General features: G+C 40.2%; 2 protein-coding genes across 3 annotated transcripts in view; one reads left to right on the top strand and one right to left on the bottom strand.

Annotated features, from left to right (window-relative positions):
* Positions 1-247: 247 nt before the first annotated feature.
* Positions 248-5,254, top strand: tmem242 (transmembrane protein 242). Of its 2 annotated transcripts, XM_058755851.1 has the most exons (5): positions 248-266; positions 358-480; positions 1,756-1,856; positions 4,423-4,560; positions 4,659-5,254. In XM_058755851.1, the coding sequence occupies exons 2-5, from the start codon at positions 411-413 to the stop codon at positions 4,767-4,769; spliced, it is 420 nt and encodes a 139-aa protein (XP_058611834.1). In that variant the 5' UTR covers positions 248-266; positions 358-410; the 3' UTR covers positions 4,770-5,254. The 2 variants fall into 2 exon arrangements, with proteins under 2 accessions (XP_058611834.1, XP_058611832.1); XM_058755849.1 differs by lacking the exon at positions 248-266 and having other exon boundaries at positions 306-480.
* A 361-nt stretch (positions 5,255-5,615) lies between these two features.
* arid1b (AT-rich interactive domain 1B) overlaps positions 5,616-13,448 on the bottom strand; it is a 92,466-nt gene continuing 84,633 nt past the window's right edge. The window contains 9 exon segments of the mRNA XM_058755844.1: positions 5,616-9,012; positions 9,176-9,306; positions 9,385-10,150; positions 10,255-10,333; positions 10,418-10,537; positions 10,639-10,699; positions 10,702-10,770; positions 11,549-11,700; positions 11,809-11,947. Of these exon segments, the coding sequence (XP_058611827.1) occupies positions 7,255-9,012; positions 9,176-9,306; positions 9,385-10,150; positions 10,255-10,333; positions 10,418-10,537; positions 10,639-10,699; positions 10,702-10,770; positions 11,549-11,700; positions 11,809-11,947 (3,275 nt within the window). The 3' untranslated portion in view covers positions 5,616-7,254.

Here is a 13,448-nt window from a genome sequence, read left to right as displayed (position 1 = left end):
AGCTCACTAGGTGTTAAAACGCAGCCGATCTGATCAGCCTGAATCTCAGTCCTCCTCTCACCGACACATATCTAGTTTCACATCAGATTTCACTTTATTATGAGTTTGAAGATGTTGTTTTATCACGATGAAAAATAAAGCACTGTACATATGCTTAGGGCACAGCGGATATCCGCACAACACAAACCCGTACAGTCTGCTGTTATTTGAATTTAACGTGGATTTTATTCTTGTTATCGTGTGTCAATTATAGATACACTTTAAGAGTAAGAATATAACCGCAGGCACGCTCATAATGCCATTTATGCCCAGTGAAAGCTGTGCATCGTTTCCACTGTTTCTCTCTGTATTGTGAAGGTTCCGCCTGACGTGTTTCCGCCGGACGTCTGTGTCAGTCGGACCTGTTCAAGATGTCAGTGGAGCAGAGCGCGAGGAGGACGGCCAATGACACCAAAGACGACAAATCACGCTTGATAAAAGGTTTGATGTATTTTAATAGCATATTCGGCCATTGGTGTTTATGAATTATCGATATCACTCATTTGGATAACTGACCTTATTCTGAGTAATCATACATTAAAGCAGAAACTTAGACCTAAATGTGACATGTGACCCTGGACCACAACACCAGTCATAAAGACCAATTTCCTGAAATTGAGATTTATACATGCTGAATAAATAAGCTTTCCATTGACGTATGGTTTGTTAGGATCGGACAATATTTGGCGGAGATACAACTATTTGAAAATCTGGAATCTGAGGGTGCAAAAAAATCTAAATATTGAGAAAATCGCCTTTAAAGTTGTCCAAATGAAGTTCTTAGCAATGCATATTACTAATCAAAAATTAAGTTTTGATATATTTACAGTAGGACATTTACAAAATATCTTCATGGAACATGATCTTTAATTAATATCCTAATGATTTTTAGCATAAGAGAAAAATCGATATTTTTGACTGGTACAGTGTATTTTTGGCTATTGCTACAAATATATCTGTGCTACTTAAAGGGGACATAACACACACACACAGTTTCACTCAATCTCATGTTAATCTTCAGTACCTGTAGAGTAGTATTGCATGCTTCATATCTGGTTTTAAGACGGTTAAATCCATATTCGCGACATTCTACAATTCTGGCACTTTTAATTAGCAAATAGAATCGATTTTAAATAATTCCATTTAAAAATGGTGTATTATCATAATCTATTTAATTTATTCTTACAATGTGGTATTGTTTATATTATGTCAAATTCTAGGTAAGATTTTCAGTGCCTTTTTTACTATAGTAACATTTTACATAGTAACTTATCATTCAGCAATTAAATTAGATTTTCTTCAAACCTCTTTATACAGCACACTAAAATCAGTTCCTGTGGTCCTCTGCTCTGTTCGCGCTCTATGCGTTTGTCATGGTGCTGTTAGTTCATGTGGTCTGTAGAAGATGAACGCATGAGTCTGGCTCTGGACCTGCACTCTCTGCCAACAAACACAAAATGTGCTGCAGTCAGTGTTAGTTAATGATGCCTCAAAAGTATTTCAATAAATATAGTAGTGCGGTTGTAGTACGTGATTCCTTCTGTTTTAACTCTGTCTTTAATCCAATAGCTTTTGGATCAGTGTTATTACTGTGGTGTATATATTATTGTCCGGGCTGCTGTTGAAGCAGACAGTGTTGTCACGTTATCGACAGCATGTTCATAACTATGAATGTTCCTTTAAAATATTCACCTCGGTCTGTTATCTCTTACTCAGGTGGTGCTTTCCTCACTACTGTAGCCACAGCGGGTATGATTGCAGGGTTCGGTTCCACCCTTGCCATGGCTAAGAAGAAGAGTCCTGAGTGGTTCAATAAGGTATCAAGATTTTCTGCAACGCATTACTGACATTTAGTACTAACATGCATCAACTTATTAGAAATCAAAAGTCTTATAAGGATTTAAATGCCACATGAAAGTGAAGAAATTATAACCGAAATATGTTGCTGTTGTAAAATAATTTTACTTAAAGCCTTTATTTATAATGGATTATAAAGGATTATTAAAGGGTGTAATGCATTATAATTATTCATAATGTGCATTTGTAATACATTATATCTTGTCATAAATAACTGTAACCAAATGTAAAATTCATAGTGTAGCAATGAATTGATACAGTAAGTGTTATAATTAATAAAATGTTATTCATGAGATTGTACAATGCATTATAAGGTTCATTGTAAGGCATAATTAATGCATTAAAACTACTTTTATAATGCATTGTGCATAAAGGCTCAAGTAAAATGTTAACCATATTAAAAAAATTAATAGTTAGGTGGAATAAAAAATCCTATTAATAGTAATAATAATAATATTATCAACTATAATATTCAACTCGACTGTGACAATTAAGTAGAATAAAAAAAATAAACTTTTTTTTTTTGTTAACTCAATATAAGTGAAAAGTGGCACTGCCATTATGAAGTGGCATTTAAATGTAAAAAATAATCTTATTATTATCATCAACAATATTAAAATTGTACATGTGAAATGGACAGTGACCCTGTCACAATTAAGTGGAGCAAAAATGATTTTTTTTATTTTTTTGTGCAGTCCCATTTAGTGTGTTATATTAGTCCTAGTCCTAAAATATTTTGAAAATCATAGTGCTCCTCTGCTTACAGAAATCTTTTTCTTCTTTCTTGGAAGCTGTTTTTTTGCTCTGGTTATTCATCTAATCAGTAGAGCATGGCGGGCTGATGTCTGCTAACTTCACAGAATTAGACATTGCGTAAATGCTGACATCGATTCCATTTTATGACTTGTTTTGAACATAAACTCAGAAAGGAACAGAGGCCTCTTTGTTTTTGTTTTTTTTGCATTCCTATTTTTAGACCACTATCTCACATCAGTAAACACATGTCTTGCCAAAAATGCTTTTTAAGTGGCTAAATCCAATATGAGGTCAGTGACGCGACGGATCATATGTCTTGCCCGGTTCCATTAATGACAAATCACTTGACCAGACCTGTTATGTCCTCTCAGGGCAGTGTCACTTTGGCACAGTATCAGCTTGTCCTGCACTCCTGTAATATGGACATGAATGATCTATGTGATATTGATTTTTTTCCCCCTAAGTGATCACACTTAGGCAGACAGAACTCTCCCATAACTAAGCTAACATTGATGGAGGGACTCAAGTCATATATAGAGACCACCACCACAATGATATGATGCTGCTCTGCCCACTCTCAAATTTGTATGATATCTCTGCCTCTCTGTCTCCTGCCTTCATCAATGTAAGCTTATAAGAGCTTTTCTGTCTGCCTAATCACTTTGGAATACAACATTTATAAATAATTTTGTTAAAATGATTATAATCTTTAATAATCATAATTATAATAGTATCTTTAGTTGTCATATCTTTATTATTGTTTAATAACAATAAAACACTAAAACATGTTTCTAGAGCATGTTCCTCGATGGCTGCAAAATGTTAAGCTCTAATAACAGCAAATCTAATAGGTTGAGCACTAAAAACGCTAAATTACATTAAATCAGTTAATGTCATTAGCAGTGGCTGCATCTGTTGGAGACTTACGTAAACAAACTACTTAGTTGTTAAAGTAACATGAAATCAAAATGGTCCCTATTTACTTTCTTAATAAACTATGTTCCTGATCTTATTTTGTGCAATTCATAAATGCATTACTTTAAAGGGGAAAAAAATTAACGTATCTTTTTTTTTTATCATCTGAAACGTGCTGCTGCTTATATTCTTAAGGGACTTAACAGTAGTTTGATTCTCTTTAAAAAAGTTTGGTATTTATAATTAATGTTGTTTGTAATGAATCCCAGTAATGTGTTTGTTTTATACCTACGCTATATTTTTATATCTGTTCTGAATACTGTTGCATTTAAATTATTATTTCAGAATATAATTAAATACATACCTCATGTGTTTTCTTTCCCTCTAAAGTATCAGATTTTTTTAACCTTTTATATTTTGGAGGGGGAATATTAAGTGTGGTTGCAGATGTGTTCAATGCTTTTTACTCCTGAAATCTGAGGAAAAATGGGGTTTTGTTGACTTTTTAATGCTGGTTTGGTTGTGAAGATTTAAACAGTCATATATTATGTATTTATGCTGTTTCCAGAACAATGTCGTCTTCCTCTGAAATGACTTCCTGTTCGAATGTCGTTATGAATCAATTCATTCTCAATTTCCATGATCTAAATTAAAGTCTGACAGATCAAATCAATGTCCTCCAATCTAATCCAATCTACAGAAGTAAAATGGGTTCTGAACGGCGTTTCACTGGACCCAAAGTAGTATTTAGTAATATACACTAATAGCTTATAAGCGAAAGCATACTGAGCAAAATACTTTGGTACAATACGAGATCTGCAGTAAATGACCCTCTTTTTCTCTGAATGTGTTCAGGGTGTGATAGGAACTGCTGCGGTGCCAGAAAGCGGCGCGTCGTTAGCATTGCGGGCGTTGGGATGGGGTTCACTTTACGCCTGGTGTGGAGTTGGTCTCCTGAGCTTCACCGTTTGGAAGGCTCTGGGCATCCACAGTGTATGTACCTGCTTAAAGTGATGCTTTTAAATGCCATCTATTTCCCACCATAATCTGCAACTACTGTTTGATATATATATATAATTTCTCTATGGCAGCTGAAGGAATTTCGTCAGAAAATGCAGTCCATTTTTCCCGCCATCCCCAAAAATGAAGAGGCTCAAGAGAATTCTCCATTTGATTGGAATTCCATCTTCAAGTCAAAATGAGAAGAATTTACAATCTATTATCAAAAACGGACAGCTTTAACTGACTGTCTGGGAAGAATATTTTTCAGATAGTCAGCTTGGTCAAGTGTGAGCCAAAAACTGCCATTTTAGATCTGGCAACAAGGATCAGGTTTGTGGTCACAGCACTGGAGAATGCCTCATTGAAGGCCAGAAAGACTCAACTTGGTTGTCTGCCATAATTTCTTGTGCCACACTGGAATCTACAAGGCCTGAGCCAAGAGACTCTGCACCTGCAGTCACAAGTGTGGAAGTATTATGTTTGTACATACTGTACTATCTCAGTTATTTAATGTGGTTTTTTTTTTTTTGGTAACCATACATTTTGGACATTTGTGTGGGGCTAGTAAATAATATCACTGCCCTTTGGCTGGTGGTGTTTATACATTAAATATCAAACTAAAGTCACTATTGTGTTAAATTGCTATCATGTGATGACAAGGTCTAATAAAAAGCATCTTGTAATACTCTGTGGAAGTTGTTTTCATGCTGTCCCTGAAAAGCAGTTTACTAAAAAAAAAAAAAAAAGGGACCAAGGACAAAAACATGTGCCCTGCAGTGACTAAAGAAAAGCTCCAGAACGACAGCCCTCCCTCAGTGTGCGTCAATGTGAGTGTTTTCTGTGCATTTAGGGTCACGTAATCTGGTTAAACTGTGGATGTGACGGAAGCAGCACAGAGCACTGCATGGGTAGACAGGAAAAAAATGTACCGATCGTCCTTAACTGCTAGTAAATTAAGTTTTTTGCTTTTAAATATTACAATATTGAGGATATACATGGTTCGGTAACTTTTTTTGGACACAAAAAAATAACACCACACTGAAAAACAACGTTCACAGTGCTCGACCAAATTTCATGTACATTTACTTTTAACATGTGGAACATGTATAAAGACTTTATACTGAATAAACAATGGTCATCAAATCATATTGAGCAAAAAGAGCTTACATAAAGAGTTGTACATATTTTCTGTTAAAATCGTTAAGTCATTTTGGGGTAACTTTCACATTGAATTACATTTATGCCATCGGACGTCTTTCAGTTAGCCTGTATTTGCAAAAATCTAAGGCCATTAGAGGGAGCCATTGCTATCTCTGTCACACAGAACTCCATTATAGGACACACAGGAAAGTCTTTGGGGGGCGTTCACACAGGACAAGTTCTTGCATTAAAAACGGGGGAACTGAACAGGTGCGTGTACGCGTTCCCATATGCAGTTGCTAATATACATGCTCGATCCCTTGGAGATGCTTTTCCAGCACCCGAATTCATCTGACTGGTCCACTGTTGTAAAACTGACATGTTCTCTGCAGTCCAGCATTTCAAAATATGTATTTCAACTTCAGTGGCATCTTGAAAGACACCAAAAACAGCAATGTGCATCACAACCACCAAATAATGTCGGTTGTGCACGTATGACCGACAATTAAATAAAAATAGCACAGATCAAATGCAAGAACCCACCCTGTGTGAATGACCCCTAACACGTTTCAAGACTATCCTCACCTGAAAACAATGACTTAATATTTATTTGCAAAATGTCAATAGCATGTAGCATAAACTACTCACTTTGTATAATACCACATCTCTTGGAGGAAAACAAAAAAAACGTGAAACGGGGCCCATTTAATGTACAGTTCCTATATACAAATCGACCCGTGGATATAGAATAGAGAAGAGGGGTAACCGAAGCACTTTGAGTTCACCGTCAGAGAGAGGACCCTCTGTGGCTGCACTAATATGGAAGCAAGTCAGTTTAGAACCAACACTTGCTTGACCCTCAGATACTGGTGTGGTGAAACAGTGCAATACTGGTGGTCAGATCAGAACATTGCCTGTGGTCATTCACATTTCATTATCTCCCCTCCGAGCCAGCTAAATCTATTGCACAATGCTTTTTTTCAGAGCTGTATACATGTATGTCTTAAAATCAGTGTTTTTTTTTTGTTTTTTTGTTCTTTTATCGCAACACATTGCAAGAGAAATTCTATCTACAACATGTCTCACAATTTAAATAAATCTGCATTCCCCGAATAAACAAAGTCCCACAAGAAAACAAACGAAACACTGCATCAAAACAATTAAAAACATTCTGAGAGCAAAATACTCTAAAAACTAACGGTATCAGATGCCAACTTTGGTTAAAACAAACGAAAGAAAATACACATGAAACAAAACGAAACAAATAAAAAAAAAAAGAATAGAAAAAAACAAAAAAACAAAAGACCAAGTATTAAATATCCGTATTAAAATCATTTAAAAATCCAAAATGAAAACTGGGAAATGGGGCAGAGGAGCTATATATATTCTCTATATATTCATTTGTATGTAAAAACGATTTTTGTTTGTGTTCTTTTCCTTAAATAAAAATATAACACCGACAGTTCTGTGTGATCTCTGTGGCTCAGCTCAGCCGTACTGTACGTTCCCATGATGGCACTCTAGGCTCCCGCTCCTTTGTGCCTGTCACGAGCGGCCGAGCTTAAACAGTACCTCACACAGGATGGCCGCCACGCCAGAGTTCAGCACGGAGGACAGCGAGATATCAAGGAGCCTGCTCTCGTAGAGCACAAACTCAGGCCTGTTCTCCTCCACCTGGGCCATGGCCAGCAGGGCTTTGGCGGCCCGGCACATCATGTTGATGCTGGGCGGCTCGGGATGGGTGGGGTGTCCCATGTGCAAGAGACTGTGAGGGCTCTGCTGATACTGTGCCATGGCAACACTGTCCTCTAGGAAGCTTATCAAGGCTCCCACGCTGCCCTTCTGCAGGGCAACGGCTCGGGCAGCTGTGGGGTCACCCTGTGCAAGATTAGAGAGAACGGCTACGGCCATCTCGCGGCACACCTGACTCTTTCGCTCACCGACGTGCCGCACTAATGTGGCAAAGAGGCGCTCCTGCCTGCTAAAAGGAGGCGTGGCCAGCAGAAGGTCAACGTTAGAGTCTTGGATGCTCAGTTTGCACAGACACTCCAGCACCAGCCTCTGCGGTGTGAGCGAGGAGAAGCCATTTGCTGTGCAAAAGGGGTCCTGGGCCTCCGCCGAAGGGCACACCATCCAGTGGAGCAGCCCATCCAGAATTGGAAGGCAGATACTTTCCGGATAGATAGACAGATCTAGCTGTCCTGAAATGTTGGCAAGGGTGACCAAGGTGTTCTCACGCAAGGCACCAAGGCAGTCCCACCACCATTCGTCCTTGCTGCAAGCCAGACCTCGCTCCTCCTCTCGCTGGTAGGTCGGCGGCATCCTTTTCCTTTTAGGGTGCTCATGATGCAGAAGCACAAGTTTTCCGAGAATGAGCACTAAACCTGGGTGCCGAGCCATTTCGCTGTCATTGCCCGGGACGAAGGAGAGTCCACGAATGATGTTGGACACACAGATGCAGCGCTTGGCCAACTCATCCTGCCAGCCCTCGGCGACAGAAAGAGGTGCTTCATCCCAGCATCGGGGCTCATCTTCCAGCAAAGTAATGCCACTCTGGTTCTCTCTGTTGCGGAAGGGGAATGATGTCTGAATTTCACCTCCTGATAAGGACCCTGGACGAGAACTTAGCATGTCATCCACAGTGGCTGTCAAGTTCTCCTCTGAGGGCCCTGGAAGCTCTCTTTTCAGTTCCTCTTCCCTGCTGTGCTCCTCTTCAACCATTTCTTGTCCAGGTGCCTGTGCACCTTCCTGATTCTCTGAGGGCTTCTGTTCTTCTTTTTCTTCTTCTTCCCTACGTCTATCTAAATAGGTCTGGATGTGGGCAGTGGAGTCCCCTCCGCCTGCCTGCCAATGCAGAAGCCCGCTGGTGAATTCCCCGGCCAGGCCTAGCAGCTCTGATCGATCCTCCACGCAATCAGCCACAGCCTCTCTCTCCTCAACTTTCACTGGGAGTTTGTCATGCTTACTGGCTTGCTTGGGTCTGGGCTCCACTGGAGGACATGGTTCTTTACCAGTGTCGGCCTTACCCTCTGCAGAGTCTTCCCTTTTCTCAATATTGAGTGCTGCTGCTGAGCTGCTCGGTTGAGGTTTCTCAGGCTCCACATCTAATCTCTCCACCTGTTCTGTACTGGATTGGCTTTTTAAGTCTTGATTGGAAGGTTGCTCTTTTTCTGTTGGCTCCGAACATGGTCCAAGAAGAGTTTTCTGACCCTCTGTTCCAACTTCATATTCTTCAAGGATCCCAAAGATCTCTATTAAGCACCTTCTGAAATATTCAACAATGAGCTCCAAGAAACCGGGCATCTAGAAATGGAAAAACCCAATACGTCCATTATCAAAGTATAAACACCTAGCATTAATTAGAAACTGCTATTAAATACAACCACAAAATTGCAAGTCTTTTGCGATCATTTCCTACCCTCTGAACCCAAGCCTTACAGCCTATTGGTGCCTGGTACACACTTACCTGAGACAGGCCAAAGGAAGACACTGTGTTGTCATCATAAAGCAGGATGTTTATAGTATCCAGGGCCCATGTGCTCTCAGCAAGCAAACCAGACTTCAGGGACATCATCACACGCCAAGCCTCTGGTGTGCCTTAAGATACACAAGCATGGTTAGAACCTAGTCATAGCCATACCATTCAAAAGTTATTACTGGAAGAGAGTTTCTTACCAATTTCTTTGGATGTTAACCTTCGGCGAGGTTTAAGCTGAGGCTGCGTAGCCTCCACAGAGTCCAGTGGGTAAGTGACTTCCCGATGGACTGTCGGGAAGCCTTGCCCAGGAAGACCACTACTTTGAGAGCTTGGCATCGACCCTGGGCCACACGGCTTTTGCATCTGCTTCATAGAGGCCATCATATGAGCCTTATTGGGTGACATAGAGCCACCCACAGACCGAGGGAATGGTGCAGGGCTTGGGACTCGAGAGATATGGTTTGGCATCGCTGGAGGAGACTGATAGGAAGAAGGTGGTTGCCGGCTAGCCATGGGGGGCATGGAGCTGGAAGAGGACGAAGAGTGTGGTGGGTAGGGGGATTGACGCTGACCAGGCCACTGATTGTCCTGACTGGCCCTGACTTCTGGATCATCTCCACGGCTCATGGAGGGGTAGGGGGCACCATGACCCTGCCGGCCGGGGTAAGCGTAACTCATGTCGTGCCTGGTGTGCCACATGTTCCCTTGAGGCCCACCGCTGGAGTTGGAGGATGGGGGTGGTCCACCACTCATCATGCTGTGCTGAGGAGGTCCCTGCCCACCTGGCTGCATGCGATCGCGTCCATATGGATAGGGGAATGGGCTTTGCATGGGCCTACGCTCTGGGTAACCATATTGGCTATACATGTCAGGCTGCTGGCCACCGTACTGCATACCATAGGCTTCACTCTCATGGCGCTTAGCAGGAGGGCCATACATCCCTTCCCCAGGCCGCTTATAACCCTGTAAAATTAAATAAATAAAGTGTAAAATACAGCAGTAATCACAAATATTTACCACAATATTATCACAAAAGGGATGAAATATGATCACATTTGATGACTGACCTGCTGTTGGGGATACATCCCATGTGCGCCATATGGCATACTGTGAGGGTACTGCTGCCCATAGCCGTCATGTCCATGTCTATAGTAAAACAGAAATTACTATACTCTAGCTCCACACACCAAATACCTTCATATACACTAGTCAACCGCAGTCACTTTATACCTCTGATGAGAGGCGTATCTATTGCCTGAGAACATGCTGGGGTCACTATTGGAAGGCACCATGTTGTTCTGATTTCCAGGGGGAGCAATTCCCCCCTCTGGACCCATGACGTGGTCTGGCCTGTGAACATAAACATTAAATAATGTTGACATGCTGATTTTGATTTCTGCCTTGTTTTTTTTTTCCAGTTCATGAACTGATGTTAAAGTGTTCTGGCCTACCTCCTATCAAAACCAGGGTTGAAGGGGTACTGGGGTCGTGGGCCCATACCCATCCCTGAGGCGGTCCACGTGGATACATATCCTGCATGCCACTGCCTGGCATCTGCCCTGGCATGAAGGGCTCAGAGACACCTGAAAACCAATTAACACTTTAAACTGCATGGAAAAAAATAAAATATGCAGAACTAAAAACAATGCACAAACCACTGTAACATATTTTACGGTTCTTTGAAATATTGGTTTATTGGTTCTTTGAAATAAAGGATTTGAGACATGGTATAAAATGTATTAGTATTTTATAGTAGAACAGATTCAAAAGTAAACGCATTCATTTATTCAATTTAAACATATTTTAATGTATTAAATTACTAATGTATTAATGTTGGTCTTAAAATACTAAAATTAAAATAAATATACTAAAAAACTGAAATTGACTAAAATAACTAATAGTGAAAAGCAATTTAAAATAAAGCAGCAATAAAAACTAAAATAAATATTACAAATTTTATCCAGTTCAGTTTTGGCCCTAATAAAAACTTTGACCTAGGAATCAGGTCATATTTATTCAAGCCCCTGTCCTATGAGAATCGAGATGATGACTGGGACATGCAAAAAGTCCTTTCAGAGGACCAAAGTATTGCGTTTCAATTAAAAATAACATGCAAATATAATAATTTTCCCTAGAATTAAGTGCACTGATGAATTCATAATCATTCTGGCAACATGCATTATAAAGAAAGTAAACTAGGCCGATTTTGATTTTATGCTGGCTTCAACCTGCACGACACTAGATGGCAGCAGGGTCCAAGAAAAGAATTACTATGCACCACTAAAAAAAGGAAGACGCAGGGGGGCAGCAGTGAGCAGACAGAAGAAACGTGAAACTATGGTAATTGTAATAGCAACACACCTTTTCTAGCAGCTCCATAGGGATCCTTACTGGTGTCAAACTGCATTCTAGAGGTGGCATCTCCACTGCCTCCTCCATGCATGGGGCCTCGCTTTTGGAAGGCTGGGTCACTGCTTTCAGAGAACGGATCTTGCACACTAACACCACTGTTTCTAAAGATGTGGAGTAAAACAAGGACAACAAATTAATACATACACACACGAGTAACGAACACTAAAATATAATGCATTGTCTATATAATACAATACAATTTAGCCCACCTGCCAGTTGGCTGAGGGGTCACTTGTCCGTGGGGTGTGGTAGCTGGTGTTGGCGGCTTTAGGTCCCCTGGCATCTCTGTCATAGTGCTGCTGCCAGTAGATTGTGGAGTCTGCGGCCCTTGAAGAGAGCCTGAGTTTGCTGTTGAACAGAGCAGAAACAGAGTACATTATATGAAGGAATTATTATACGCAAAAAATGGCTTGGAAAAAACATTTAGCATTTCAATGCTTTCTTAATGTTGCAATAATGCAACACATTCATATACAGATAAAAAAAAAAAAAATGTATTAATTGAATAGTAAATTGAGATGCACTGAAAATATTTTTAACTGCTTTGCAATTCCCTAAATCAAAACTGATTCTTAGTGATACAATGAACTGCATATTGCCTCAATTTAAATAATGTAAAAGCCTCATTAAAACGTATAAAACAGATTGTGTAATGTTTTAAAATACCCTTTTTTTAAAGAAATAATATTCTGATTCTGCTTAAATGGTGTTTTATAAATCTACAAGCAAATGACAATGTCCTAATCATTTCTTGCAAGCTCGAGGGGAAAGAAACCAAAATCTTACAATCCCCAGACTGCATTTCCATAATCCAATAACATTTGAATACACTAGTTATTAATTTCCATAGAAATGCAATGGCATAAAAGGACACCATCCTAATAACGTCTGAAATTTCTACGGCTCAGTTGATGCAAAGTAATAAAGCCAATTTGCATTTTCCTCCGCAGCTCAGAGCAGTAAAAGGTACTTCAAAAGATTTCAGCGCAGGGAACAAAAAGAATCGGGGCAGAATGAAAGAACGAGGGAATGAAAGAGTGTCTGCTTTACATGTCCTTGATCTGCTGCCAGCCACAAAATCGTCTTTCAGCACTGAAAGTAAACAATACACGGTGCTATGCTGTAACACTTCCAGTCTGTGTGACCGCCAATGACCTTACGCATATTTAGAGAGTCGGAGAGGGCGGGAGAGAGGGAGAGAAAGAAAGGGGGGAAAAAGTGCTGGCTCACTGGTCTGCATTGAGCAAGGGGTCAGGCTGAGGTCACTTTTGTTTTTATCCCACACTCCTCCCCCATTAATCTTCTCAGAGGGAATCCCTCCCCTGCTGTTTGACAGATCTCGCTCTCTCTCTTTTCCTGTGACATCATCAGTCATTAGCCTTAGGAAGAGGGGGACGGGAATCCTTAAGCCCTCAGCCTGACAGCTCTCTTTCTCACCCCTTCCCCCCGTCCGTCTCAGTTTGACTCAATCACCTGTCAGATATTTATAGCTCTGTCTAGAGACGCTCTGCATTCATAACAGGGCAGGCAGACCAGAGCCACATGTGACTGATGCAGAAAAATATTCATTTCCATCACTTAATTTTATTGCTGTCAAAGGATTAATCGCGATTAATCGCATCCAAAAGTTTTGTTTACATGACGTGTGTGCGTACTGTATATATTTATTATGTATATATAAATACACACGCATGCATGTATATATGAAGAGTTCAGATGCAAAAGCCTCTATGTGCCGTCTGAAATTTTCATCTAAAATGAGCATTTTCATCAGGCTCCTATGTTTAGGTTCAGTAATTTTACTCTAATGGCAATGTGTAGGTCCTTTTCTATGCAATTAAAGTGAAAT

Source organism: Onychostoma macrolepis, chromosome 20 (genome assembly GCF_012432095.1).
Source record: "Onychostoma macrolepis isolate SWU-2019 chromosome 20, ASM1243209v1, whole genome shotgun sequence".
Classification (NCBI taxonomy): domain Eukaryota; kingdom Metazoa; phylum Chordata; class Actinopteri; order Cypriniformes; family Cyprinidae; genus Onychostoma; species Onychostoma macrolepis.
This window is presented reverse-complemented; position numbering and strand designations above follow the sequence as displayed.